We start from the raw sequence: 26,950 nt of genomic DNA on the forward strand, positions 1-26,950 counted from the left end.
TATAAAAGTAAGAAAGGGCAACACACAGCCGCATGGCTATATCTAGGAGCGTGCAGGGGTTGGCTCCAGCATCCCTTCAGCCGTGCCTGTTCCTGGGTATCTCTCCATACATGCCAGTGCCTAGCTTGTCTCTTCCGGCCGCCATGCCTTCTATGCTTGCCCTGTATCCCTCTAGACATGCCAGGGCCGCATGCTGAACTCTCTTGGGCTGTGGGATGGACACCTCTGCTATAGAGCCTTTTGCTGCCACTGGAAAAAGGAGGTGACAAAATTGTTTCCTTCTGGGGGATTTTTGCAGAGGAAATCATGAAAATATTGCTTCTCACTCCACCATTTGAAGTTTGTTTTAAAGAATCGCCTGTAGTGTTTACATATTTACCCATTGATATTTTTGAAGTTTGTTATGATAAATCAGGTCATAAAAATAAAAAAAATGAGGGCGTAAGGACCCTTTGTCATACATAAAGAAGCCAACTCTCCTTCTGCTCATTCCACCATGTCCTAATACTAAAAAATTACAATGGTAAGCTCCTCCAAAGTGAAATCAAATGAAGCATTTATTCCTTTGTCTAAAAGGCTAGATTTTATTTCACTGAAATGTCATTGTTGATCTTTGTGAACTTTTATCTAATGGCCATGTGCTGCTGTTTTTAAGCAAGCATGTTGTTGGGGCAGCATTCCACAGGTTGTCAGATCTTTTTTTTTGTGGGGGGGGGGGTTGTGGGCAGTATAACTAATAAGTGACCTTGGCCTGAATTTGCCAACTGCACCATGTTGTCTATCGGCTACACGCAGAGCTCACATTTTATGTGTGTGCAATGTTCAGGCACCTGTCCATATGTTACATTGCTCCTCCTGGCAAACCAAACACCCGAAGAGATTGCCAACTCCTCCTAAATTCTGCCCTGACCACCAGGGTGCTGGTTATTATTCTCCATTCAGCCTTCTGTGATATTGCATACAATTGTCTCCAAAAGGGGTCCACATTTAGTATAATCCTTTTTACATTTTTCTGTTTAGGAGCTACACTGACAAGATCTCTTTTTTTGTTCATTAAAGGACAGAGATTTTATTACAGTCAGGTTAAAAAGACTGGCAACAAGAGGTCAAGACACTGGGAAACAGAAAACATTGCAAGCTAGCCACTGTATAACCCTTCCTCTACCCAGCATGCCTCCCGTTTTTTTTTTTTTTTTTTTTTGTTAGTGTTCGAGGAGGTTGGACACATTTTCTTCAACTCCCATGAAAAAAGTTTAACTGATCCTTTTGCTGCTGGACTTTTAACCTTGGTAAACAATCAAAGTTTTTGTTACACTGGTGTTTTTTTTTTTTTTTTCTTGGTGACTTCAATTAAGACTCTCTACTCTACCAATGCTTCAACTTGACTCTATATAGCAGTTATCTGGATCGGCAGATTTTCAGCACTAGCTTTGGAAGCTGTACATGGACTTCACTAGCTTGGACATGTGGCAATAACATTTAATGTCACCTTTGGGCACTGGGCCTTGCATATGGTACTTTCTAGACCTGCCTGTACTTTGCTAGTTAGTTATGGCACAGCCATGCATGTGGCCTTGTCTCTGAAGCTTCAATAGGTCCTTTGGCCACCATTTTCAATGTCCTGCAACTATGGGTTTACCACGTGGGAGTTAAGGCTGAGGTATGAAGAGTTGATATTTATTGGGTGGAGTGCTGCATACGTGAGCTCCTTGCTCTTTTCTGCAATTTATCCTGAATGAAGCCTCATCTTGCTGCTGCTCCTGAAGCACCACATGAATCTTTGGATACATTTCACTACCCCAAAGAATTATAGTAAACAAATGACTAGTGTATATGTACAGTAATAGTCTAGAACCAGAATTTGCTGCTGTTACTAAGGCAAAAGCCTCCAGCTACTACACAACACTACTCACAGTGCTACCCCTTCAAATTATTGTATCTGTATAGAAGTTTATATATAATTGCAACATTACTCCAAACCCATTGTAAGATATATTACTCATATATCACAGTCTTAAAATTTCACTAACCGCCTACCTCTGGCTGCCTGAAACTTATCGGCACCTGCTGTCCAGGTTTGTGAGTATTGAGGCCTTTTTTCACTTGAGGCGTAGCTGGACACACACGGGTTGATTTACTAAAACTGGAGAGTGCAAAATCTGGTGCAGGTGTGCATGGTAGACAATTTGCTTCTTCAATTTTTTCAATTATGTTTTGACCAAAAAAAAAAAAAAAAGCTGGAAGCTGATCCAAGGTTGTTTCTATGCAGAGCTGCACAAGATTTTGCATTCTCCAGTTTTAGTAAATCAACCGCACAGAGCGCATTCCTGCTCCAATGGGTGATTTCAGCCCATAATACCCTAGTTGCTCTGGGGACATCTATCTAGTATCCCAGAAGCAACTGTCTGCAGTCTGAAACCTAAGACCCCTATCACTGTTACGTTCTCTTTGTTGGAACCTCCTGTAGCTCAGTTAAGGGAAGCTGAGGCTTCCCCATGTCCACAGGGACCTCCATGTACACTTTGCACTTCCTATCTGTATCTTGTTACTGGAGCAATCTGCCTGCAGGGGCTCTAAACACACCCTGGTACCATCTCTAGCAGAGTCTGGCCCAGATCTTCCTGAGCCCAAAAAATCAAGCCAGGGTCAAGGTCACTATCTATGACTCAGAATCTAAACCCCCAACAGCCCCCTTGGAGACTTGGCTTGCAGCCACAGCATCCTGTACATCTGAAATCTCCTCTGACAGATTGAGTCTCCCATGGCATCTTCTCGTAGCTTGGATTCCTGCTTCGGCTTCACAGCCCTTTCTCTAGCGGTTCTAATGGGGACTGAACTTTGAACTGGGGGCTCCACACTGAGCTTATGTTATGCCTGTCACCAGCAATGTCTGTGAGTGCAGTACTGTTGTATTTCAACCCTTTTAATAAATAAACATTGCTAAACTATTGGCGGCTTGGCGCCCCTCTCGCCTCCTCCCCTGCAGTGCGGGAAACGGCATGTGAGTCAGACAGGAATTGCACTACATTCCTGTTCAAATTGCATGTGATTCTTTGGAGTGCAATTTAAGCCCATTCATTTTGTATGGGCTCAAATTGCTCTGCAGAGGTAACAGTTTTAAGTATTGGAGCATTTGTATAAGTACTTGTGCAAATGCTTAGTATCGGTTTATCCCTAATAGGCACCAGGCAAGAAAAGTGACGGTAAGTGTTTTATAACATTTTCCATGTTCCTGGTACCTACATGGCAGCATCCCTGTGATAAATGGCTAACTGCCAGGGTGGGTAGATGCATAAAGGTTTTTTTATTGTATGGCTGATAGAAGCTTGGATAGTTTGTCATTTGTTCATCATTTGAATTTCATGGTTGTCAGGACATCTGGATCAATCCTATAATCTATCTGAAAGGTATGGTGTGAAGACCAAGAGGCAACATCTACTACTGCTTCCTGTAAAAGATATAGTTTACTGAGGCGATTCTGCAAGAATCTTTTTTTTCTTTTTTTTTTGGTCTTCTGCTTCTATTTATTGAGACCTTTTATTTTCTTCATAAAGGGAAGTAAAATTTGAGCTTCTGGAGAAGGAAGATAACTCTTAAGCCCCATACACACTATCAGATTTTCTGCTGATTTTTTATTCCTTCAGATTTACCAAAACCGTATAATATGAGGTCAAACCTTAGGCATTTCAATTTGTATGCAATCAGGCAGGCCCTTGCACTACATGGTTTTGGTAAGTCTGAAGACAAAAATCAGCAGAAAATCAGATAGTGTGTATGGGGCTTTAGCCTTCTTTGGAGGTTCCGACCCATCCAGCAGCTTGTTTGACTTCCCGCATGTAGGATTGTACAAGCGTAAAACTGAAACTCAATTATTCTAATTCCTCATCTGATGAAGAAATATCATTGTTGTCCACGAGTAGTTCACTCTGGTGAGTAACCCAAGACAAGACGTGAGAAATGGAAGGATTTGAAGATGGCTCTTGCATATTCCGCTGGTCTGCCTCATGGTGTGGCGATTAAGAGGGTCCCTGCACTGGGAGGACTGTGGTGAATTCTGATATGTAGTGTTGAACCACTTGCCTAAGGAGGGATGCTACCTGGAGACTCTCCCACTTTCTATAAATTGAAATTTTCCCTAGGCAGTTTCTGCAGTCTAACTCATTGGCCATAAGGGCGCTCCACAGGCCCAGCAAGTGTTTCCTTGGGCGATGGGGGCCCCGTGGTGAAGAGGAAGAGTGATCCTTCTTCCTGGCCTTTGTCCTAGATTGGCTACTGATGATGGGTTGTCATTCTCGGGTTTCAGGAAATACTTTGTAGATCTCTTGAGCCTCGTGCACACAATGAGAATATCGGACAAATGATTGCTTTTTGTTGCATGCTAGTCGGAATTGAAGGCATGTGTTAGGGGGGGTAAGAAGTACCTAACGAGGAAGTAAGCCCTGATGGGTTTACTTCCTCTTTCATTCCCTGCAAAGGTAAAGCATAATGGACTACTATGCATCGCATAGTAGCCCATTATGTGTCACCTACCTGACACAGGAGCCAGCAAAGTCGCCGCTGTCCCCTGTAGTTCGCCGCATCCATCTTCTTGGTGGGGTCTCGCAGCTCCGCCGCTGTCATTCGGCGAAGCCGTCACTCCCGCGCGTGCGCACGGGAGCCGACACACGCGGCAGCTCCGTCGTTGAGAATGCCGCGCTCAGTGCGCCTGCGCGCCGCTGTCTACAACCACTTTAAAGTGGAAGTTCCACTTTTGGGTGGAACTCCTCTTTAAGTAGTATAGTTTTCGCCTGAAAAAAAATTGGAAGAGCAAAAATATGCATGCTCGGAAACGAAAGAATACATTACAATACAATTCAACGCTGTACATCACTTCCAAATTATCACTCAACTTACTAAAACACTGTTGAATTGTATTGTAATGTAGTTTCTGAGCATGCGTATTGTGCTTCTGATTTTTTTTTTCAGACGAAAACTGTACTACTTAAAGCAGCGTTTCACCTAAAAGGTGAAACTTCTGCTTTAAGTACTTCTTACCCCCCTAACTTGCCACAGTTGGCATGTCATTTTTTTTTGGGGGGGGGGGACCTAATTTTGACAGGTACCCAGCTCCCACTTCCGTCACTTAGGGGGAGAGGAGGAGTCGCCTAGGTGGCCCCTCCCTGCAATCTTCTGGGACATGTCACAAGTCCCAGAAGGTTGCACGGCCATTCAGGACCCGCATTGTGACTTGCGCATGCGCAGCCGGCTGTGAAGCCGCAAGCTGTCACAGCCGGTGCCGCGGACAGCAGGGGACAGAAGCGAGGCTTCTGGCACCTGCATCGCTGGACAGGCGAGTGTTTATTAAAAGTGTTATTAAAACTTTTTGTAGTTGCTGACTTTTAATAAATACAGAACTGGGTGGCACTGCGCTTTAAACAAAAATCAAACGTTGTGTTCACCTATGGTAAACGTTTTTTTTAGCTTGCACCTACGGTTTTTGTTGCCCAAACAGTAGGAATCGGCTGTCAACACCATGCTAACGATCAGAAAATTGACCGATTGTGCCTCATACGTAAATTTTTCAGGCGATTTCCTTATCGTGTGTTCAGGCCTTTAGGCCTTTTTTCACAGGGTATACATCCGCTTTAATACCATAAAATATAACATTTGGTTTTTACTTTAGGAGTAAATAATGGGTTTCTCAATTCCAGGTTGATGCTTAAATAAAGCATTGCAATTTTTACTAAAATATGTCTAATACTAAAAGAAAATCTACATTCCACATCAAAATGAAAGCTATAGTTCAGCCTGCTCTTATAGAAGCAGACCTTATAAATTCCCAGTATTCGCTTTGCATGCCTTTTCCATCCCAAACTGTCACTCTTTCTCCAGTTCCAAATATATTCGGGGCCAAGTCCACTTAAAAAAATAAATAAAAAATAAAGAGCTAGCTGTGCCAGGGCTCTAGACAGCCTGGCAGGAAATTCGGCTCCTCCCCTCCAGTCAGAGCTGAGCTGTCACGTGACGCAGCATCCAGCTCCGGAGCGCTGCGACGGACCCGGAAGTGGAGCGCACACGTGGTTGCTGGGGAAGCGGAGTCCTATGAGGCTGGTTGGTCGGCTCCAGTGTGCAGTAGCCGGGATTGTGTGTCGTTCACCGGCCAGGGAGATGGCGTGTAAAGTAGTGAGGTTACCGGCCGGGGCCCGGGGTAGCAGGAGCGGCCCGGACAAGGATGTGAAAAGTAAGAAATGCTTTTCTTTGGTTGGAGAGGCGACAGGCTGTGCGTGGGGCTGACAGGAACAGGTCCGCTTCCCTACCTAAAGCTTAGCAGGTTAGGAAGAGCGTAGTGCAAAGGAGTGTCACGTGATCCATTTGAGTGTTGTAGCTCCCTATCTGAAGGATGCATGTTATCAGTTTTCTATAAACATGGTATGGTTATAGATCTATACTGGTATGTAAGCCCTATGCCATAGAGAATGGAGAGTTCTGTGATCGCTACTGTATGGATCTATTGTATATATGACCAGTATACAATTCACTGGGCTAGCAACAATTGTCTTACAACAGTGTGGCTGGATGTGTGCCATCCAGAGGTTTGCCACCTCATCCCTTTAATCCCGTGCACATATGAATTACACAGGTTCTGTGGCAAATTTAATGCAGATCAGGAAAAGAGTTTAATTGCCACCTTAATCATCTACAGAACCTGTGTAATTTAAAGCGGAGTTCCAATATAAATAAATGGATGAATATAGTTCTTGAAATACTCACAGTTTAGAGATTGATCGCCGCTCAATTTCCAATCATACGATTTCTTATACTCTTCTCTCCCTGGCATGTTCCATATTGCTTGTGGGCATGTGAAGCCCACAAGCACTATCTTCCAGGGTTACGGTGCAGCAGACCAACCAGCATGCACCACCCGTTTGCATGCGTGGTATGTACGGCTCGCTGCGCCGTACACTTCTGACGGTGCCTTCACAACAGGCGTTGGCGTCGGAAGTGCCCGCCCGTTGTAATGGCAACGAAGATAAATGTGCAGTTTCGGAATATCACGTTAACTAGCAGCGCCCATCTACACTGACTCCTGGGAATTATGACACATAGCTCCTAGGAGACAGTGCGCTGACGGATATGACAGACATATCCACGGGTGGCAGAGACAGGAAGCTCAATTGGAAACTGGAATATCCAGGTAACCTTTAAGGGAAAAAAAAAAAATTCCAGTGCACAATGATTATGCTGCAATAATGCTTTTAATGAATTAGAAATTTGTGTGGAACTCCACTTTAAAGAGGAAGTAAAGGGGGGGGAAACACCCTGTAAGGCAAAGGCATAATGAGCTAGTATGCATAGCATACTAGCTTATTATGAATAACTTACCTGAGAACGAAGCCCCTGAAGCGGTCCTCCGTCTTCCTCTTCGCCGCTGCCATGTATCCCGGAGCGACTTCCGGGTCTCGCTGCTCCGGCGCTGTGATTCGCTGGAGCCGCGATGACGTCACACCCGCGCATGCGAGCCGACACAAGCGGCATATTGACGCGGCCTGCCCAGTGCACCTGCACGCCGCTCTCTACGGCGCATGCACCGTAGACAGTGGTGGTTGTCTTCGGGTAAATATCTCCTAAACCATATAGGTTTAGGAGATATTTCTTGGACCTACAGGTAAGCCTTAATCTAGGCTTACCTGTAGGTCAAAGTTGGTTGTAAGGGTTTACAACCACTTTTTAATATGTGTTTGGTTTTAAAGGGATGAGGTGGCAACCCTAGGCATCCATCACTCCCTTCTGGTTGCAGCACGGTCCCACTGACTGAGTTTTTTTAACAGGCAGTGACCCTATCGCACTCTGCAAGAGTTCAATCTGCTGCGCAAGTCTTCTACGTCATTTGGCTGTAATGTAAAAAAAAAAAAAACAGATCGACGTCCCTTGGCTACCCTTGTGAAATGGCCCTTTTCACATAAGCGAGCAGTAAAAACAGGCAGTTGAGCCAGCTGTGCTTTGGCCACCCAACTAAACAATAGCATGCAGCCACTTAAAGCAGTTGTAAATCATTGGACAATTTTTTTTTCTTTGTACCTGCAAGTTAAAGGCATAATGTGCTAGTATGCATCACATACTAGCACATCATGTTACACTTACCTTAAAGGGGTTGTAAAGGCAGAAGGTTTTTTTGTCTTAATGCATTCAGATAAAAAACCTGTGTGCAGTAGCCTCCCCAGCACCCCCTAATTACTTACCTGAGCTCCATCTCTTCAGTGATGTCCACGAATGTCTAAGCTGTCCAGGACATTCCTCCTGATTGGCTGAGACACAGAAGTGGTGCCATTGGCTCCAGCAGCTGTCAGTCAGCCAATTCAGGGGAGAGAGGAGCGGGGCCAGGTCCGGGCTGCATGTCGGAAAGGATACACAGAGCTCTGACTCGGCTTGGGTGCCCCCATAGAGAGCTGCTGCCTAAGGGGGCACTCGATAGGAGGGAGGAGCCAGAAGCGGCAAAGGGGCCCGAGAAGAGGAGGATCCAGGCTGCACTGTGCAAAACCAACTGCATAGAGGAGGTAAGTATAACATGTTTGTTATTTAAAAAAAAAAAAGAGACTTTACAATCACTTTAAAATGAAGACCCTCCAGTGCTGAGGTGATAGCGCTGCAGGTACTCTCATCTTCACCCATCTTGCTTCCGGGTTTGCGGAGCCACTATACATGGCACAGGGCTCTAAAGAAACATCACGGATTGCTCACTGGCTGCATTTTCACGAAATTTACACTACCTATAGGTAAGCCTTATTATAGGCTTACCTATAGGTAAAAGCAAAAGATGGAAGTTTACTTCCATTTTTAACCACTTGCTTACTGGACAAATTCTGACACTTTTCTTATATATGTAAAAATCAGTGTTTAGTTTTGCTAGAAAGTTATGTAGAACCCCCAAATATATATATATATATACACACACACACACACACACACACGTTTTATTTATTTTTATTTTTTAAGCAGAGACCCTAGAGAATAAAATGGCGATCGCTGCAATTTTTTATGACACAGTATTTGCGCAGCGGTCTTTCCAAAAGCAATGTTTTTGGAAAAAATACACTTTAACCAGTTTCCGCCTGCGCTATAACCGAAAGATGGCTACAGCGCAGGCTTACTTTGCCGGGAGGGCATACATGGGTATCGTCCTGTGATTGTGCTGCGCGTGCGCTCTGTGATTGCTGAGTCCTTTGGATTCATTCACACCCTTCACACTTGCACCTACCCACGGGAGACTCAGCGGGGATACATGTGAATAGATGAGGGTGGCAAGCCCCATTGAAAGTAATTGGAGTTTGTAAACATCTGTAGCCATTTACAGTAGGGCTGCAACTAACGATTATTTTCATAATCGATTATTGTTTCGATTAATCGGTTAATAACCTTAAAAAAAAAATAGTGGGTCAAATTGATGGTCATTTTCAACCACAGTGACGGGAAAATTTGGAAATAATAGAAAACTTCTTAGTCAAAGGAATTTTCAGATAGTGTATGTAGTTTTCATTCAGTAATTATTCATTTTAAAAACAGAATGTTAAAAACAAGTGAAAATTTCAAACAAAATTCTTTCATTCAGCGAATGTACAAAGATTTTTCATCTGAATATTCTCATCTGAAAACAGATCAGTGTGGCCGGCATAAGACTCGGTACACACCTATGCAGTTTGCTTTTGATCTGTTTCTGCAGTGCTTTTTGCTGTGGGTTTTGATTTTTGCACACGTGATTTTACTGCAATTTGCATTTTTTGCATTTTTTTGGGGCAGATTAAAAAACAAAAATTGCTGCACAAATGCATTATATGCTTTTCTGCAGCTTCTCCATTGAAGTATAATGAACCAATAAAGCACTATTGTGCATTAAAAGTCCCTGACCCTTTCAGATGTGAACGTGTCCCATAGATGTGAACTGTAGTGCATTTCTGCAAAAAGCACCATAAAACACATAGATGTGAACCAGGTCTAAGACGTTTAGTAACATAATGGGCTTAACAAAAACTAAAACGAGCTCTTCATAGTAGAAAAAAAGCAGATAATCACTACTGTAAGGGGTTCATTTTTTTACTGTAGAACTGTGAAAGTAATATTTACAGTAGCTATTATTTGCTCTTTTTGTACTATAAAGGGCTCTTTTTAGTTTTTTTCCCCAATTGTCTTTCAGGACAGCCACCTTAGAGAGACACTGGCTCCTCCCCTCTGAGGAAACACCGCCTTCATTTTCATGATTTAAGCCTCCTCCTCCCTTCGTTCCTCAGTTATGGTGTTTCCTCCGGCGGGGAGACATCGCCAAGGAACCTGAAGGCTGAATTCGGTTGGTGAAACTGAAAGCTATCCGAGCGGAGCCCCGGCCTCGTTCGGCTATCCGACCATTTATCGGTCGGTCAGGGACAGTCCTATCGGCGGGGAGCTGAAGTGTTCGTACTGTCCATATACCCTAAACTTCGCTTGGGGAAGCAGGAAGTTTATGGGGTCGTCCGTTCGATTCACCCGTGGGTGTTTCAACGGAACAAACAGTCCAGTCGGCTGGGGAAGCTGAATACTCGACTGACCTTTACACGCACTCCAATCTTCGCTTGGGGAAAGCAGGAAGTCTTTGGAGAGGTTCATCCCTGCATTTCGCCCAGTGGGGTACTGAACGAAGGCGTCCAGGGCCCCCCTGTGTATGCAGCCGGCTGGGAGCTGGAAGCCGGACCGGTAGGCGGGCGACGTCAGTTCCGGTGGGGGCGGACCCCTTCGTTCAATCCGCGTCTTCCGGTTCCGGACGCGGCACGTGAAGGGGAACCTAGCGTTCGGCTGGTGCAGCCTCTCTTTCTACAGTCTGCACAGGTAGCTGTTGGAGGCACGTTCGTACCACGCTTCCTCAATGGGAGAATGTCCGAAGCAGAGGCTTCAAGAACTCCTGGAGATAACAGCACCAGCCACTCAAAGGTAATAGCCCTGGAGAGGGGTTCCCTTACCTTATAACCAGTAGCTCCACTGGTGTGTTTTCCCCCTAGGTGGTCGGGGGGAAGGGCAGTGCGTCTGGGATCCAGGTGGAGATTGATCCTAGGAGGGGGCACTCCCGGTGGTCCTCTTAAGTAGTGCTGGTGTTCTTTTCTTTTCTTTTTAAAGTTTATGCTGCTCTCTCTCTTTTGCTTCGGTATCTCAGAAAGACTTAAGCAGGTCCCCCCTTGGCTCTTGGAGGAAGTGTCCTTCATGTAGAGCCTCTTTGGGGAATTCCTGGTTCAAGGCACTTTGTAAGGAGTGTTTTAAAGGCCTGGATAGCTCAGTCCGTAGCTCTGTTTGGGTGCCATTAGAAAACAGGCAGCAGAACAGGGTGCAGATCTGGCGGCTTCTGTAAAGGTTTCAATGCCCTCAGCTCCAGAGCACTCTTTTCACCAGCACAGCAGAGTGTTCCACCTAACCCAATGGTTGTTCCTCCCACAGGTTAGGGAGAATCCAGAGGGTTCCAGAGGGAAGTTGAGGAATAAGTTGACAGTGCCGTCTCAGACTCCCAAAGGGAGACTGAGGGTGAGGACTTGGATGGGGAACCCAAAAGAACCTCACGGTATAAACTTCCCCTGGATGAGATGGAAAGGCTCTTGAGAGCTGTCCAAATCACTTAGGAGGCACTGTCACCCCACGATCAGATGTACTAGGGCCTAGGGGGAGCGGGTGTTCCCGGGTCATGACGTCTTGATTGATGCCATCAAGGATGGCAGGATCCCGAAAGAAAACTTTTCTTTTCTGGTGCATTAAAGCAAAGGTTTCCTTGGGCGGAAGAGGAGGCTCTCATCTGGAATAAAATCCCCCGGGTTAGATGCGGCCTTTTCTCAGATGTCCAGGCATACTGACCTGTCCTTGGGGACATGGGGGCACTTTTAGACCCTATGGTTTGAAGATGCCTGGGTTTTACCATAAGGAAATCTCTAAGCCTACCATAGCAGCCACAGTGGTGGCTCGTAGTACAAAGTATTGGCTTATCCAGATGAAGCAATGACGGCAGAGGAGTCTTTTCTATCCTCCTTTTCCCGTGCTGCTTTAGGCATTGGCATACTCTGCGGATGCTTCGGCTTAATTCATTCGATGGTATGCAAGGTCCTCGGCTCTGACCAACTCAGCCTGGAGGGCCTTAAGGCTGTAGACATGGCAGAGGGACAGGGCGTCCAAATCAAAGCTCGGTGGAATCCCTCTTTAGAGGAGACCTGCTGTTTGGGCCAGGTCCTGAAGCAGTGCTATCGCACGGCTTATAAGAAAGAGGCCTTTCCCCTTAAAGAATAGGGGGAGCAGTTAAAAAGGGTCCTTCCTCCCCCAGTGGGAGATGATCACCTCCAATCAGTTTGTGTTGGGGATCATCAAAAGAGGTTACTGTGTGGAGTTTTCAGAGCTTCCCCCTTTGAGACTCCTTGTCACTGAGCTGACAAAAGGTGCCTTTCTTCCTCTGCAGGAGTTAGAGGAATAGGAAGTGGTAATAAAGGTCCCAGCAGATTAAACAGGCAAGGCTTCTATTCTCTCATTGGTGGTTCGCAAGCCTTTGGAAAAGTTCAGGCTCATCCTGAACCTGAATCGTCTGGGTGTCTTGGTCACCTACAGAAGTTTTTGGTTGGTCTTAGCCACGGGGTGAGGGCACCTCTTCCACCAAAACTGTTTCAGGGCATCGATAGTAAAGGATGCATACCTGCATATTTCCAACGCAGAGAGCCACCAGCGTTCCCTCATGCTGGCAGGGATAACCTCTGTAGGGGTGCTACACCTTCAGTTTAAAGCACTCCCCTTTGGGCTATCCCCTTCTCCCTCGTATCTTCACCAAAGCGATGGTAGAGGTCCTGTCTTTCCTGCGTCTCAGGGTAGTCTCTGTGATCGTGTATCTTAACGATCTTCTCCTGTTTGTCCCTTCTCTGGCGCAGTTGAACGGGGATCCACAGCTTACAAGGGACCTATTAGGGAGCCTGGGTTGGCCTCTGAACCTAGGGAAACTCATCTTAAACTTCTTCCCAAGGGGGTCACCTTCCTGAGTAAAGAGGGTCAGGTTGAGTTTACTGACATCCACGCTCCCAGCTGTTCAGTGGACGGGGTTGCGTTACCGTCCTCTGCAAGCTATTCATCTTGAAGGTTTGGGGCCACAGTAGAGGGCCTTAGGACTCTTTGTTTTCGGTTCTAACTCAGGTAAAGAAGCCAGGAGCGGTGGCGTGTGACAATGCGCGCCGTCTCCCAAAGGCGCAGTCTGCGGTTGGATTGCGTATGTCTGAGTTCTAGTCCACCCTGTGTCAAATCACGAGGGTCTCTGTTGCTAGCTTCAGCACGGTAGCTCATGACTGATCACCGAATGGCAAAGGTCACAGCTGACAGTCCCGTGCTGGCAAGGTAGCAGTGAGTAACCGACTTAGAGCATTGAGATAATACTACATAGCCTGTATTTTAAAGTCCCTTTGGTGGGATAGGGGAGCATGTTTGTCACAAGGCCTAGAGTGGATTTGGCCAATATCCAAGAAGGAGGGAGTCAAAAAGACCCTCAAAATTGGAGGGAGTTGAGAGCAGTAGATCTGGTTCTCAGGACCCCGTAGAGAGTGCTCTGGGGACATTAGGTAGCAGGGGGTATAGCTCAGTGGCAGAGCATTCGACTGCAGATCGAGAGGTCCTCGGTTCAGATCCGGATGCCCCCTCCAATGCCTCAGCAGGAGAACGCGGGGAGAGAGCAACCAGGTTTTCAAACAGGACGTTTTCGAAATGATCACCCGGTGGAGGGGGATGCCCTCGATAGACTTCTTTTGCCCCAAGGGAAAACGCGAAAGAAATCATCTCCTGTTCTATGAGCAGGGGAGATGGGATGTCGGAAGCAGACGCACTAAGCACAGACTTAGGGTTTCTCTAGGTGCTATGCTTTCCCCCTTCCCGTCCTGATTCCCGTCCTGATTCCTGCAGAGTTGAGGAAGTTCAGGGGGAGATTACCATCTCTTTCTAATCGCACCTCATTGGCCCAGGAGGCTGTGGTTCTCCATTCTTAAGGGCCTGTCGGTGAAACTCCCCTGGGTTTTTTCCCGGTGTCCAATCTGCTGCCCCCAGGTGGAACCTTGCAGCTTGGCTACTGAGGAATTACCGAACGGCAAAGGGGTCTCAGACTGTTAGTAGCCACTCTTTTGAATTGCAGGTAAATGGAAGCTCAGACCATTTTCCTGAAGGTGTAGAGGCGGTTCTATAGCTGGGGCTCAGAGAACTCCTTCAATGAGCACAGCTCGGGGACTGTTCTAAAGGTCCGGCAGTCAGGGGCAGATAAAAGGTTAGCCCTGAAACATTGGAGAGTCAGGTATCCGATTTAAGCGTATTTCTGGCTAGACATCTAATGTCAGACCTTGGGATAGTAAGGTTCTTCAGAGCCTTAAGTAGGTGAAGACCAAGCCTTTGGTCGCCCCCTTCCTAGTCGGGATCTTGCTTTAGTTTTACAGGTTCTCACAGGGGAACCTTTTGAGCCGTTAGAACCTTGCTCGTTAAGATTGATCACTCTCAAAACTGTATTTTTGGTGGCAATCACTACAGCAGGGAGAGTAAGTGAACTCGAAGCCCTTTCTATTAGGGCACCTTTTTTACCTAAGGTAGCCTCTAGTTTCCATAAGAATACAGGAGATTGTGCTACCTACTTTCTGTTCGAATCCAGTAAGAGAACAGGAACACATGTTTCACAGTTTAGATGCTAAAAGATGTGTTCTTCATTATTTGGATTGCACAAGGTCAGTTCAAGAAATCTGATTCACTTTTTGGGTTGTTTTCTGGGGCTAGGAAGGGTTCCAAAGCCTCTAAACGTACGATAGCTAGATGGTTAAAGTTAGCCATTGGACAGACTTACGTGACAGGGGGGTTAGATCCTCCAGTTGGGGTTAGAGCACACTCAGCCGGGGCAGTGGCAACTTCTCAGGCAGAGTGGGCTGGGGCATCTCCTGCACAGATCCGTAGTGCTGCAACATGGTCCAGTGTTTCTACGTTTGTGAAACATTATAGACTGGATCGTCTGTCAGCCAAAGACCAAGCCTTTGGCCGTATAGCACTGCAGGCAGTGGTCCCACCCTAAGGTAATGTACTCGCTTATCCTCTCTAAGGTGGCTGTCCTGAAAGACGATTGGGGAAAAATGGAATTACGTACCGGTAATGTCCTTTTCCAGGAGTCTTTCAGGACAAATTGTTTGCAGATCATCGGGAACTCATTACATGAGGCCGTCAGGTAAGACTTAAAAAGTTTATTTGTTTGACGTGTTCTTGTGTCTCCCCAGTTTGGCCGGAGGTACTCTGGAAGAACTGAGGAACGAAGGGAGGAGGAGGCTTAAATCATGAAAATGAAGGCGGTGTTTCCTCAGAGGGGAGGAGCCAGTGTCTCTCTAAGGTGGCTGTCCTGAAAGACTCCTGGAAAAGGACATTACCGGTACGTAATTCCATTTTTTTAACCCCATTATGTTACTGGCCGAATAATCGATTATGAAAATAGTAATCGACTAATTTCATAATCGATTGGTTGTCAATTAATTGGTTAGTTGTTTCAGCCCTAATTTACAGTCGTTTACAAGTAAACGCTCATGCAGCGAATACCTGTGGTTGATCAGCCAGTCAATGTCTAGGGCCAATCAGCTGCAAATAATCGCTGCATGAGTAATTACTCGCAAATGCAAGTATCTGTGGTGCTGTTGAGGCTTTCAATGGGGTTTCCTGTCCACACCTATTCACATGGATCCCTACTTATGAGTCTCTCAGGGGTAATCACAAACATCCCCCTTCACAGGTTTGGGTCCTTAGAGTTTTGCACAGAGTTGCAGCCATGGAAAAAATGATACCCCATGTCACGTTTGGTGTGGAGGACCATAGAAACTCCCCATTTGAGTGTCAAAAAAAATCACACAGGAGGTGGCAGTATTGCTTGAATAAGCCACTGCTCTACTGTCCCTTCAAGAGCAATCCACCATAGAGTAGAGTACTGCTCATGAAAACAAGACCTAAAAGAGGAACGTCGCCCACCACTTTTTTTACTGTTCCCTCTTATATGTTATGCAGGTTTGTCACCAGGAAACATACTCCCCTGCTCAGTGAATCCAGTGATCTACCAATCTGCTGCCATAGGCCAGGTTCTGAGCCGCCATCTGTTTCTTTGACATTATCAGGAACTCGCTGTCTCTTCCAGGGCCACCTACTCACCGCTAGGTGTCTCTGCTCCTGCAGCCTCCTGAGATATGCGATTGTGATATCCCAGGAGGCTACAGGAGCAGGGACATGTCATTCTTGCCCCGGCATTTTACAGATTAGTAAAATACATTGCCTGCCATGATTGGCTTAGCGGTGCACATTGTATGCACACTGTATTCTGCAGTGTTCCTGGTGCTACTGTACTAACGCAGCATCATATACTGTGTACCTGGCACTCTACATATTAACAAAGCATCCTGTACTGCACATCCAGCTCCAGATCTCTCCAAAAATACAGGTATGATTTATGGTGCTTTGGAGGAGAGGATTCATTGTTGCTGCCTGACAATTGTGGGATCTCTGGGACTTGTAGTTCACAAGTTTTTTTTCTGATGTTAAGTCTGATGTGTTTTATTTTTTTTTTTTTACGTTTCTGATGTTTTTTTTTTAAACGGTGTTGTTTCCGAAGGGGGGTAGTCTTATATGGTGAGTATAGCCCAAAACCTACGTTTTCACTGGAAAAATAGGGGCTCGTCTTATACGCCGGCAAATACGGTACATATGCGGAAACTGTTTACCTGCCAAAGGATTTGTAATTAAAGCGGAGGTCCACCCTAAAGTGGACCTTCCGCTCATCGGAACCCTCCCCCCCTCCGGTGCCACAATCGGCACCTTTCAGGGGGGAGGGGGGTGCAGTTACCTGGATAATCCAGGTAACTGCACCCACTTCCGGGATAGCTCTCTGCGGAAAGGGGTGTAACTTACGCCCCTTTCCGCAAGTGCCCGCCCTTTCCCGCAAGTGCCCCGCTGCCTGCTGGGAAACGCATATCCCAGAGGCAGCGGGGAGCGTCCTTATTGCGCAGCGCGATTCGCGCATGCGCAGTAGGGAACCGGGAAATGAAGCCGAAAGGCTCCATTTCCTGATTCCCATACCCAAGATGGCGGCGGCAGGACCCGACAGACGACCTAGAGATCGGCTTCGGGTGCCGACATCGCGGGCGCGCTGGACAGGTAAGTGTCACTATTTTAAAAGCCAGTAGCTGCAGTATTTGTAGCTGCTGGCTTTTAAAAAAAAAAAAAAAACGCGGAGTCCCGGCAGACTCCCGCTTTAAGTTCAGTCATTCTTTCAATCCAGGTATCCCTGCCAGACAGCAGAGTCAGATCATTGACCTTTACTTTATCACTGCACGATCAAAGCCTTATGCCGCATACACACAATGGGACTTTCCGGCAGACTAGGTCCGACGGGATCAGTCCGTCTGACAATCCGATCGTGTGTGGGCTAGTCCGACCGTTTTTTTTATAAAAAATAAATAAATAAATCAGACGGACCTAGAAATAGAACATGTTTCAAATCTATCCAACGGACTAAAAATCGAGAAAACCGTTCGCCTGTGTGCTAGTCTGACAAACCAAATACGACGCTAGGGCAGCTACTGGCTATTGAACTTCCTTGTTTAGTCCCGTTTACGTCATCATGTTCAAAACAAATGGACTTTTGACCGGACTTAGTCCGTTCATGTGTGGCTAAGTCCGTTCATTCGGAAAGTCTGTCGGACCTCTGCCGAAATGAATGAATGGTACCCGGCCTCGTATCCGAAGAAACAAGGTTTTGCTTGCGAACTCTTCTCTTTAGAGAGCTGGAACCAGTACTTTTTGGTAGCAAGGCCATAAAGTTTTACTGGCAGGGTGCTGTTGCAGGTCCAGGATTGTGGGATAACCTGAGAGTTCCCGGTTCCTGAAGGTTTCCTATAAGGTCTCGGAGCCCACCGTGAAGGGTGAAGATTGGGTCTTTATCTCTGATAAAACCCTGCTGTGAGGGTAAGGTAAGGGAGAGTTTCTCAGGAATTTCTCCTTCTATGTATAGTGTTGTCATGCCTATGTGTCGCCACTGGGGCTGCATTGAGCACTCACCGTCCTGACGCTGGAAACAGCAGAAGCCTTCACTCTCCTCTCCAGCTGGAACAGACCCTCTGGTAAGAACAGGGGGGTCTGATCTCTTCCCGTGCCCCCAGATTGGCTTTATTCCCCTTCGGGGGGCATGCCAAGACAGTTGCCTCTCTTGAAAAAAAAAGAGAAAAATATAAGGGCAGACCGCGGCTGTATCAGCGGAGGATTTATTCCCCCCCCCCCCCCCCCCCCGCCACGCTTACAGGTCCACAGGATGCCTCTAGCGCAGGAAAACACCTTCCTTGAAAGGAAAGGGGGCGTGGCTAACACCAGCTACACATGGAGGAAGCTGGTCTCAGCACTGTATGTGTGAAAGATGCTGCTGGCTGTGGAGGGACAGAGCTTTTGGATGGCTTGGTCAGGTTAGTGTACACAGGCTTACTCCTTTGGCACATTATATTTTGCTGTAGCTAGGGTTAATAGCAGCTAATGGTGCTGAACTATAGGGCTGAGCGATACGCTAAACGTCACCTCGTGTTTGTAACGGTTCCAGGAGAACGGGTCTGTCTGTGTGCGTCCGGCCGGCGCAACGGACTTAAGGCTTTCTGATCTTTTATACACTGTAAGTGCAATTTTACTTTTTTTTTTTATCTCTGGTAATAAAGGGTTTTACACTATTTGGAGTTCTATCTCTCTTTTATGGCTTTGATGTCTCCACCCTGAGTCCTTTTGTATCTATAAAAAAAGACCCCTGGGAGTATTTACTTTACAACCTTTATTTGGAGTGGTGATGCAGGGAGAGCATTAAGGACCCCGCCAGGCTGGAAGACGTGCTCATATCTAAAGGCCTTCTGTGACCCTCTGTAGTGGGGGGTCATGCCCTTCTGGTAAGCGCCAAATTTAATTGTGTTTCGGTGGTGGCTCAAGCACTATTGCAATGGACCCAGTAATGGATCTTTTCTGAATCTTTGTTTCATTTGTGGAGGACTTTTGTTCAGTTTTCTATAAAAAGTAGTCTGCTGTGACTTATACACTTGGACTCACTGTTCATACACTGATGATCACAGATGGTCACACCCCCTACGTGCACGGCGCATGCGCGCGAGCACGTCGGTGGCGGCGTGTTCCCCGGGAACACTGCTCGTCACCGACACTGGTAAACAGCCATTGGCTGGCTGTTTACCCACGTGATCGGCTGTGATCCTTTCACAGCCGATCACTAAAATGTAAACAAACCGCGGTAACGGGATGTTACCGGGTTCTCCTCCTCACACACCGATCGTGTGTGAGGAGGAGATTGCCGCATACAGTGTACACCAAACATACTGATTGCCCCCCCAATAAAGAGGACCTGTCACCACCCCTCATAGTACCTGTCAATCACAGTCCATCAGAGTACCTGTCACAGTCCATCAGAGTACCCGAGTACCTGTCCCGGCCCATCAGGGTACCCGAGTACCTGTCCCGGCCCATCAGGGTACCCGAGTACCTGTCCCGGCCCATCAGGGTACCCGAGTACCTGTCCCGGCCCATCAGGGTACCCGAGTACCTGTCCCGGCCCATCAGGGTACCCGAGTACCTGTCCCGGCCCATCAGGGTACCCGAGTACCTGTCCCGGCCCATCAGGGTACCCGAGTACCTGTCCCGGCCCATCAGGGTACCCGAGTACCTGTCCCGGCCCATCAGGGTACCCGAGTACCTGTCCCGGCCCATCAGGGTACCCGAGTACCTGTCCCGGCCCATCAGGGTACCCGAGTACCTGTCCCGGCCCATCAGGGTACCCGAGTACCTGTCCCGGCCCATCAGGGTACCCGAGTACCTGTCCCGGCCCATCAGGGTACCCGAGTACCTGTCCCGGCCCATCAGGGTACCTGTCCCGGCCCATCAGGGTACCTGTCCCGGCCCATCAGGGTACCCGTCCCGGCCCATCAGGGTACCCGTCCCGGCCCATCAGGGTACCCGTCCCGGCCCATCAGGGTACCCGTCCCGGCCCATCAGGGTACCCGAGTACCTGTCCCGGCCCATCAGGGTACCCGTCCCGGCCCATCAGGGTACCCGAGTACCTGTCCCGGCCCATCAGGGTACCCGTCACCGCCCTTCAGAGTACCCAAATACCAGTCACCAAACCATCAGAGTACCTGTCACCAGGCCATCAGAGTACCCGAGTACCTGTCACCAGGCCATCAGAGTACCCGAGTACCTGTCACCAGGCCATCAGAGTACCCGAGTACCTGTCACCAGGCCATCAGAGTACCCGAGTACCTATTTGCAGCCCATGTCTCATAGAATATACGTTGGGGTGTTTACTTTCCAAAATGGGGTCATTTTGTGGGTAATTTCACTGTCCTGGTGGTCCAGGACCTTCAAAAGTGTGATGGGTAGGAATGAAATAAGATGTGTCATTTATGCTCCTAGAACGCCTGAACGTACTACTTCAATGTTTGGCCCATCTATGTGGCCAGGCTGTGTAAAAGTCCTACACATGTGGTATCGCCATACTCGGGAGGAGTAGCAGAATGTATTTTGGGGTGTAATTTTTGCTATATACATGTTATGTGTTAGAAATATCTTATAAATTGACAATTTTGTGTAAAAAAAAAAAATGCGTTTTAATTTTTTTCCACATATTTCAAAAACTTCTGGAAAAAAATGAACCGTTCAAAAGACTCATTATGCCTCACAGATTATACGTTGGGGTGTTTGCTTTCCAAAATGGGGTAATTTTATGGGAAATTCCATTGTGCTGGTACTCCAGGGCCTTCAAAAGTGTAATAGGTGGTTGAGAAATGAGATGCGGAATTTTTGCTCATAGAACGTCTGAAGGTACTACATCAATGTTAGTGCTCTGTATGTGGCCAGGCTGTGTAAAAGTCTCACACACGTGGTATCGCCGTACTCGGGAAGAGTAGCAGAATGTATTTTGGGGTGTAATTTTTGCTATATACATGCTATGTGTTAGAAATATCTTATAAATTGACAATTTTGTGTAAAAAAAAAAATGCGTTTTAATTTTTTTCCACATATTCCAAAAACTTCTGGAAAAAAATTAACCATTCAAAAGACTCATTATGCCTCACAGATTATACGTTGGGGTGTTAGCTTTCCAAAATGGGGTGATTTTATGGGAAATTCCATTGTCCTGGTACTCCAGGGCCTTCAAAAGTGTAATAGGTGGTTGAGAAATGAGATGCGTCATTTTTGCTCGTAGAACGTCTGAAGGTACTACATCGATGTTGGTGCTCTGTATGTGGCCAGGCTGTGTAAAAGTCTCACACATGTGGTATCGCCGTACTCGGGAAGAGTAGCAGAATGTATTTTGGGGGGTAATTTGTTGTATACATATGCTGTGTGTGAGAAATAACCTGATAATATGACAATTTAGTAAAAAAAAAAAAAATAAAAAAAAAATCTTCATTTTGCAAAGAATTGTGGGAAAAAATGACAACTTAAAAAAACTCACCATGCTACTTACTTAATACCTTGGGATGTCTACTTTGTAAAAAGGGGTCATTTGGGGGGTATTTGTACTTTCCTGACTTGTTAGTGTCTCAAGAAATGAGATACACCTGATGTACTGAAGGCCTGATCAGAAGTGATGAATTTTCAGTGATTGGCACCATAGATTGTAGACTCTATAACTTTCACAAAGACCAAATAATATATACTAATGTGGGTTATTTTTACCAAAGATATGTAGCAGTATAAATTTTGGCCAAAATTTATGAAGAAAAATACTAATTAGCAAAAATGTATGACAGAAACGAAGAAAAAGGCATTTTTTTCACAAAATTTACGTTTTTATTTTATTTATAGCACAAAAAATAAAAAACCCACTAGTGATTAAATACCACTAAACGAAAGCTCTATTTGTGTGGAAAAAAGGACGCAAGTTTCATATGGATACTGTGTTGGATGACTGAGTAATTGTCATTCAAAGTGTGAGAGCGCTGAAAGCTGAAAATTGGTCTGGTCAGGAAGGGGGTGTAACTGCACTGTACTGAGGTGGTTAAGGTCTGCTCCACCATTTTGGGGGAGCACATTTTGAGTCACGCTAACTCATTGAAAAAATGTAGACTTCAAAGGGTTAAGGAACAGTTTGCGGAGATATCTGAGATTCTGCCTGATCAGCAGGCCCGGCAATGGGCTGGTATATCTAACGCACTATGTCTCACAGTAGATGTTATGAAAGACTCTATCGCTTATGCTTGGACTAGTGCATTTTTCAGAGTTCTGTGGCTGAAATATTTATCAGCCGAAGCACCATGTAGAAGCTCTTAGCCAGTTTGTTTCCCTTCCTGGGGTACGGCTATTTAGAGGGGATAAGTACGTCCAAAGGGTAGAGCTCACTTTACCAGTAAAAGGAGGTTCAAATATTTCTCCTTTTTGTCACACTGCCTCTCCTATGCCTGGGGCATCTGCCTCTAGGCAGTCTCGACGGTCTCAATCGTCAGATTCAAGGGAAAGTTCTCAAGGGCAGCACCAGGATCTTGGGGGAGGAAAGCCCACGAAGCAGAATGCTAAAGCCTTCTCATGAAGGAGCGCCCCCACTCGTTTGGGTGAGGGGAAAGGTCCTGCGATTCTCAAAATCTGGCAGGAACAATGTCAAGAGCAGAAGGATTTCTGCAATTTTTTTCTCTAGGTTATGACTAGAGTTCCGAGAGCCCGGATGGCTCAGTCGGCTTTTGATCTGAGGTTTTGGGGTTTGGGTCCCTGTTTGGGTGCTGCCTGTGGGGTCCTTGGGCTGCTGAGGGGGCAGTCTTTATGCAAGAGTTTCCATCTCCTCTGTGAATGTTCCTAAGGATCCAGAGAAAAAAATAAGTCTCTCTTTCTGGCCTCTGGATCAACTGTTATCCGAGTCGGTGATATCAGAGGTTCCCTTAGTGGAACTGGGGTTTTTGGCTCAAACCTTTTTAAGGTTTCAGAACCAAACAGAGAGGTAAGACCCATTCTAGATCTCAAAGACCTGAATCGGCACTTAAACATCTGGTCCTTTCATAATTTGATCGGCTGCGTCCATCCTGCAAGGAAGGGAGTTGCATATCTCCATGTGCCAAAGTTTCCTGCTTACCAGAAATTTCTGTGGTTTGAAATCTAAAATAATTTTTTCAGTTGTGGCCCTGCCATTTGGCTTAGTCACAGCACTACAAGTGTTCTGAAAGTTTCTGGCACCTCCTTTAGCCAGGTTAAGGGCTCACAGCATAGCGGTCCTAGCCTATTAGAAGACCTACTTTTAATAGATCATTCAGTCTCGGGTATAAAACCAGAGTCTGATCTCAGCTGTATATCTGAAATCTCTAGGTTGGATTCTCAACCTAGGAAGATTCTCCTTAAAACCATCAAGGAGGTTATGGGACTTGGGGGCTGGTTATAGATACCATACAGAAGAAGGTATTCTTACCTCAGGTAAGAATCATTTCCATTGTAGGGCTAATTCAACTTATCAAAAGAAACGAAAGTTCCTTCATTTGGCTGTGCAGGAGATTTTTAGGGGAAATGGCTCCTTCAAGGCCGTCCCTTACGCGCAGTTTTACTCAGACTGCTTCAAGACACCATCCTGTCGGTCTACAATAAAAATTCAGATCATGTTTGTTTCCAATACGCTTGGCTCCCGACGTAGTCAGAGCCTACATTTGGTGGCTGTTATCCAGCAAAAGGGAAAATCTTTGTCCTGAAAGGTGTTAACAGATGCCAGCCTTCTAGGTTGGGGAGCAGCCCTGGAAGAAGATTCTGTCCAGGGGAGATGGTCCAGGTTAGAGGACCTTGCCTATCAATTTTGTTGGATGTTTTAGGCACGGTTGTCCTGACAGGATTCAGTCTGACAAGGCTATGGCGTTGGCTTACATCAATCACCAGGGGGGCACGGGAGGTCGTGCAGCACAAAAAGAGGTGAATAATGTTCTAGCTTGGACAGAACACAACACTCCTTGCCTATCAGCAATTCTCATTTTTCAGGCATACTACTTGATTTGCCAACCATTATTTCCTGGAGAATGATCTCTTCACCCTGACATCTTCCTTGCGATGTCAGAAGATAGATATTCCGGACATGGACCTATTCGCATCCAGATTCATTAACAAGGTCGACAACTTTGTTGAGAACAAGGGGTCAGCTAGCAGGCGGAACAGACGCATTTGTTTTCCCATGGGATCAGTTTTCACTAATCTATGCATTTCCTCCAGTTCTGTTACTTCCACGCCTTCTCCATAGGATTAAGCAGGAACGAAAGGAGGTGATTCTGGTGGTCCCAAAAGATTTACTGAGATCATAAAGATGGCAGTAGGAGTCCTTCAGACTCTGCCATTATAGCCAAACCTACTTACAAGGTCTGGTATTTAATCCTACCTTACGGATACAATTTTTTTAATAGGTCTGACTGTTGAATCCCACTCTATAAAAGATCATGGGTGATCTCCTTTGGTACTGTCTACTTTGATTAATGCCAGGAAGCTGGCTTCCAGAATCACTTACTATAGTCTGGAAGGAATATGTTTCTTGGTGTGGATCCAGTGGTTGGCACCCCAGGAAGTATGTACGTAGGCAGGATTCCTGATGTCCTGCATATGGGATCTGAAATGAAGCTGGCCTTGACTTCTATCAAGAGCCAGATCCCGGCCTTGTCATTGTTTTTTCCTATGGCCTCTTGCTTCCCACTCTTGGTGTATAACTTATTCGGGGGATACCACGGTTTATTCCACCTATCAAGGCGCCTCTAAATCCTTGGGATTTAAAATTGGTCTTATCGGCTTTGCTGACTCAGCCGCTTGAATCTTTACGAGAAATTTCCTTTCTTTCTTTGACAAGAAAGATAATCTTTTCTGGTTGCCATTTCTTCTTCTATAAGAGTATCGGAACTAGCGGCTCTATCGAGCCATATTTCTTCAGGCATAAGGATGAGGTGGTTTTATGTCCTCATCCTGCATTCCTACCAAAAGTGGTAACAGGTTTTTTCATTTAAACCAAGATATTATTCCTTCTTTCTCCCCAGAGCCTTAATCTAGGGAAGAGAAGGCACTATATTCTCTTGATGTAGTAAGAGCGATCAGAGTCTATTTAAAGGCGACCGCTCAGGTTTGCAAAACACACAGGTTTGGTTGTACTGCCAGAGGGTCCAAGATGTGGACAGGCAGCTTTAAGTTCCACTATTTTCCAAATGGATTTGTCAAGTGATTATTCAAGCTTGAGCTTAAAGAAGAAAATTCTTCCTTCTCCTATTAAGAGCACACTCATCCAGGGTGATTAGTGCCTCTTGGGTGGTGCATCATCAGGCCTCTATGGCTCAGATCTGTAAGACCATGACTTGGTCTTCGGTTCATACGTTTATCAGATTTTATCAAATCGATTTTAAAAGTCATGAGGATATTGCCTTTGGGCACAGCATATCCTCTGGCCTCCCTGTTTTTTGTTCTGTCTGTCTCCCCCCCCCTTCAGTTGCCATTGCTATGGGACATCCCACGTAGTAATTACTATGGCTCTGTGTCCCCTGATGTAAGAAAATAAAATAGGATTTTTATAACCACTTACCTGTAAAATCCTTTTCTTGGTGTACATCAGGGGACACAGAGGTCCCTCCCTTCTTTGGGATACACTTGTATTGCTTGGCTACAAAACTGAGGACTCACAGTAATGGGAGGGGTTATATAGGGGAGTACACGCCTTTTAGGGGCGTGCCAGTGTCCAGCACCTGTCTCTCGGATATAACCCACACCTACTACGGCTCTGTGTCCCCTGGTGTACATCAAAGAAAAGGATTTTACAGGTAAGCTGTTATAAAAATCCTATTTTACCCAGCTCTTTCCTGCCAACAGAACCAGCCAGGGTGCAGATTTTGGCCAATTTAGCAGAAATCGGCCAGCATTCAAGCTGTGTATGGGAAGCCTTAGCCTGACTATGGAAAAAATGCAGGAAAAGCTATACAGTGAGGCAGGGTGGATTTGATTTAAATCAATCTGATTTTAATCATATTTTTTTAAAGAGCAACTGTCACCTCTTCCTGCAGTGGCTCCTCCTCTGACCCACTGTTGACTCACCGACTATCGCATTCGCTTTAATGGGACGGCTGGTAATGTGGCAGTGACACAACAAGGTAAGGGACATAGCAGCAGGTGAGTGGATGCCTGCTAACAGGCACTGCCATGATGGTTCTGAAATGACAGGTGCTCTTTAAATGTAAGGACTTATTCTTGCTGAATGTTAGAATCTTTAATATTTGCAAACAAAATGAAGATTTCCTATTTAGAATAAGCTGTCAGGTTAGTAAAACAGCAGAACTGATTCAACCATACAGTTTGTAGTCTACATAGATTTACAAAACAATGGGACAATGGGATAAAGAAATATTCCTGAACTTTGGTTTATCTCATGGTTACTGTGAAATTGTGTGAATGCATCAATGCAGAACTTGAAGGAGTTTACCAAAAATGTAACTATTGAAGAATATACAGCCTCATTCTACGCAAGCTCCATTTCATGCTGAATAAACTAATTGCTGTATCTTAAATAGAAAACTATCTTTAGATAGATTTTTGCTCCAAAATCATTTTATTAAAATAAATTTAATAAAAATCAAAAACATTGATTTTAAATCCAAAAATTTTTTTTTTTTTTTTTTTTTTTTTTAATTCATTGATTTAGAATTATCCACCCTGCACTGAGGAGTTGTCACTCAACTCACTTTCCTGTCTGATTCTATCAGCATATGTCCATCACCAAACATGAGTGCAGCAGACATTCCTAGAAGCCAAATTCAAAACAAATGAGTACTTTTTCTTTCTTTTATTTTTTGGTATTGGGTTCTTACAACAATGGCATGTAGAAATAAATACATACTGGTATTCTGTGTAAATTGGTGTGTGTGTTTTTTTTTTTTTGTGAAGTTTTATGAGGTTTAGCAACATATTAATTACATTGTAA

At 45.7% G+C, this 26,950-nt stretch overlaps 1 protein-coding gene across 1 annotated transcript in view; it reads left to right on the plus strand.

The window, feature by feature from the left end:
* Positions 1–6,006: 6,006 nt before the first annotated feature.
* YRDC (yrdC N6-threonylcarbamoyltransferase domain containing) overlaps positions 6,007–26,950 on the plus strand; it is a 47,069-nt gene continuing 26,125 nt past the window's right edge. The window contains exon 1 of the mRNA XM_077481819.1: positions 6,007–6,220. Within this exon, the coding sequence (XP_077337945.1) occupies positions 6,082–6,220 (139 nt within the window). The 5' untranslated portion in view covers positions 6,007–6,081. The remainder of the gene's footprint in view (positions 6,221–26,950) is intronic.

Source organism: Lithobates pipiens, unplaced genomic scaffold (genome assembly GCF_037356315.1).
Source record: "Lithobates pipiens isolate NorthernLeopardFrog02 unplaced genomic scaffold, aLitPip1_a1.2 Scaffold_16, whole genome shotgun sequence".
Lineage (NCBI taxonomy): Eukaryota > Metazoa > Chordata > Amphibia > Anura > Ranidae > Lithobates > Lithobates pipiens.